Source organism: Sphaeroforma arctica (assembly GCF_001186125.1).
Source record: "Sphaeroforma arctica JP610 unplaced genomic scaffold supercont1.819, whole genome shotgun sequence".
Lineage (NCBI taxonomy): Eukaryota > Ichthyosporea > Ichthyophonida > Sphaeroforma > Sphaeroforma arctica.
In genome coordinates, this window is record NW_014039739.1 from 37,683 (window position 1) to 40,247 (window position 2,565).

At 33.1% G+C, this 2,565-nt stretch overlaps 1 protein-coding gene across 1 annotated transcript in view; it reads right to left on the reverse strand.

Moving 5' to 3' along the window:
- Positions 1-1,391, reverse strand: part of SARC_08752 (hypothetical protein) — a 5,402-nt gene extending 4,011 nt beyond the window's left edge. Inside the window, exon 1 of the mRNA XM_014297262.1 lies at positions 827-1,391. Within this exon, the coding sequence (XP_014152737.1) occupies positions 827-1,382 (556 nt within the window). The 5' untranslated portion in view covers positions 1,383-1,391. The remainder of the gene's footprint in view (positions 1-826) is intronic.
- Positions 1,392-2,565: the final 1,174 nt, after the last annotated feature.

The window sequence follows — 2,565 nt, forward strand, 5'->3', positions numbered from 1 at the left end:
ATATATATATATATATATATATATATAGTATATATATATATGCATATATATATAAATATAATACATATATATATATAATATGTATATAATATATATTATTATATGTACGCATATATCCGCATATATATATATATATATATATATATGTAAATGTATATATATATATATATATAAACGAATAGATATACATATATATATATATATGTATGAATATAACTATAAAAGTATATATAAATATGTGTACATGAATATGCACACGTATATGTTTATCGGTTTCAATATGTTTATCCGTATCTTTATGTATATATATATATACGTAATATACATTAGGCATATGCATAAGCAAAGGCATGTGCATAGGCATAGACATAAACAGAGGCATATATATATATGTATATATATATTCTTATAAATATATATATTGTACATATACATATATATATACATACATACATACATACATAATTACACACACACACATATATATATATATATATATACAATATGTACATATACATATACATACACACACACACACACACACACACACACACACACATATATATATATATATATATATATAAATATATATATATATATATATAATTGTTCCGTTTCATTGTCAATTCTAACACGTATTTCTGCAGAAGTACAAATTTGAAAAATGCTCTTCATATGAATACAACGCAGATACTTTTAAGTTAAGGAATCATACACCGTAAGCACAAATTTAAATGCCGTCATATATCCGCGTGTATAGTTAGAAATTTTTGAACTTGTATAGTTCAAAAACTATCCTATACATGCACAATACGTATTTGTTCACCTAGAAGTGTGCCGCTTGTGGCGTAGTAAATCACTCCATAGTCATTCATTGCCCTGAGAAATCTTCCCGCGTATCGCCGAATATTATATTTCTTTGCTGATATTTTTGTGTACACTGGGGATGCGTATCTCATCAAGGGTGCAGGTTTCAGAGTCTGATTTGCGGTGGGTAAACCTGGGCACTTGTTGAAGTATCTTCCCTGCATACGTATTGTGCTATTATTCCTTGCCCATGATGAGTTGTTGTTTGTGAACTGCAGATGTCCATACCGGTCGGCTTGAATGTGTTTCATATCCTGTACATGATCATGCTGTTTGAGTTGGTATACATCGTCTCCAGATTCATTTTCGTAGTATTCTTGCGAATATAAACGTGTTTCCTTCATTGCTACCAACGGAAACTCGATTTTTTTCGTCGCCAACAAACTTACTGTAATAACTATTCCTAGACATATTGTGAACGCCGCCAATTTAAATACTAAATATATAACCGCAGAAGTGGCACTTCGACCTGTGACGGCTTTTGAGATTGACACCTTTTTGTTGGCAAGGAACATGCTGTATTAATCCTATGCGTAGCTGTAGTCGAATTCCAATGACGTGCTCTAAGAACTTACTAGACTCGCGTGCTTAATGAACTGCGATTTGTGTGTCAAGGATGCTTTTCAGTTTCCATATGTATATGTAAGTATATAATATTATCCATAATTACAATTAGTTCAGACTTTGTCCAATGTTCCTTAGACAGACTCTCTCAATGACTCTTTCTCTCAGATCGAGAAAGGGGCTGAACCGCTGAGCCGCAGAGCCGTAAGGTATTTATATACATAACAAGGCAGTATGTATTGTAAAGGAGCTGTAAATTAAGTTTTATAAATTGCTTTTTCTATATAATATTTCTAATTTATATAAAACCATGTACAGTCACCCTGGTTACAGATGGTTTGATTGGCGTGTAGCACATTTGTACTCCTTTGTTTTTCTCTCTACATATTTGTTTTTGTAAAAACAAAATGTATGTATTAGGCGGGCCGCGGACCATCACCACACTCTCTGGTGGGGAACACCGTCCACACCCCACACTGCAGTTTGCACAGTCCACAGTCCACACGGCACACAGTACTGACATCTGGCGGGAGTCACGGCTGACGGCACTGATGAGTCACTGACGCCCGCGGCAGTGAGCGGCACCGTCGCACCGGTGACAATTTTTTTTGTTGCCCGGTCGGATTTTCGAGATATTTTGTAAGTTCTCGCACCGGGCCCGGCCGGGGTGTTTATAAAACAAAAATTGAAAAAGGGAAGGGAATGGGGTCAGGCCGTTAGGGGAGCCTCTGGGGAGGCCGTAGGATACCATCATGGGAAGTTGAGAACAATATAAATATATAAATACCAATATAAATAGAAATACTAAAATATATATTGAAGAATAATTCAAGACATATATATAAATATAGTTATATACCGTGTGTAGCTCTGTGCTTTAACAAATACCGTGTGAAGTTATGAACATTCACAATGCATTGAATGTAGATATATAAATTTTAATATCTATAGAAATAGTAATATATATATATATATATATATATAAATATAAACACAATACATTATGTATTTATGATTATATATCATGTGTACCTGTGTACATTCAATCAAAACCACCATGTTAAGTTGTGAACATTCAATGTATTACATGTAGGTAAATATATACTGTTACACGAAATACTTATATATTTATAT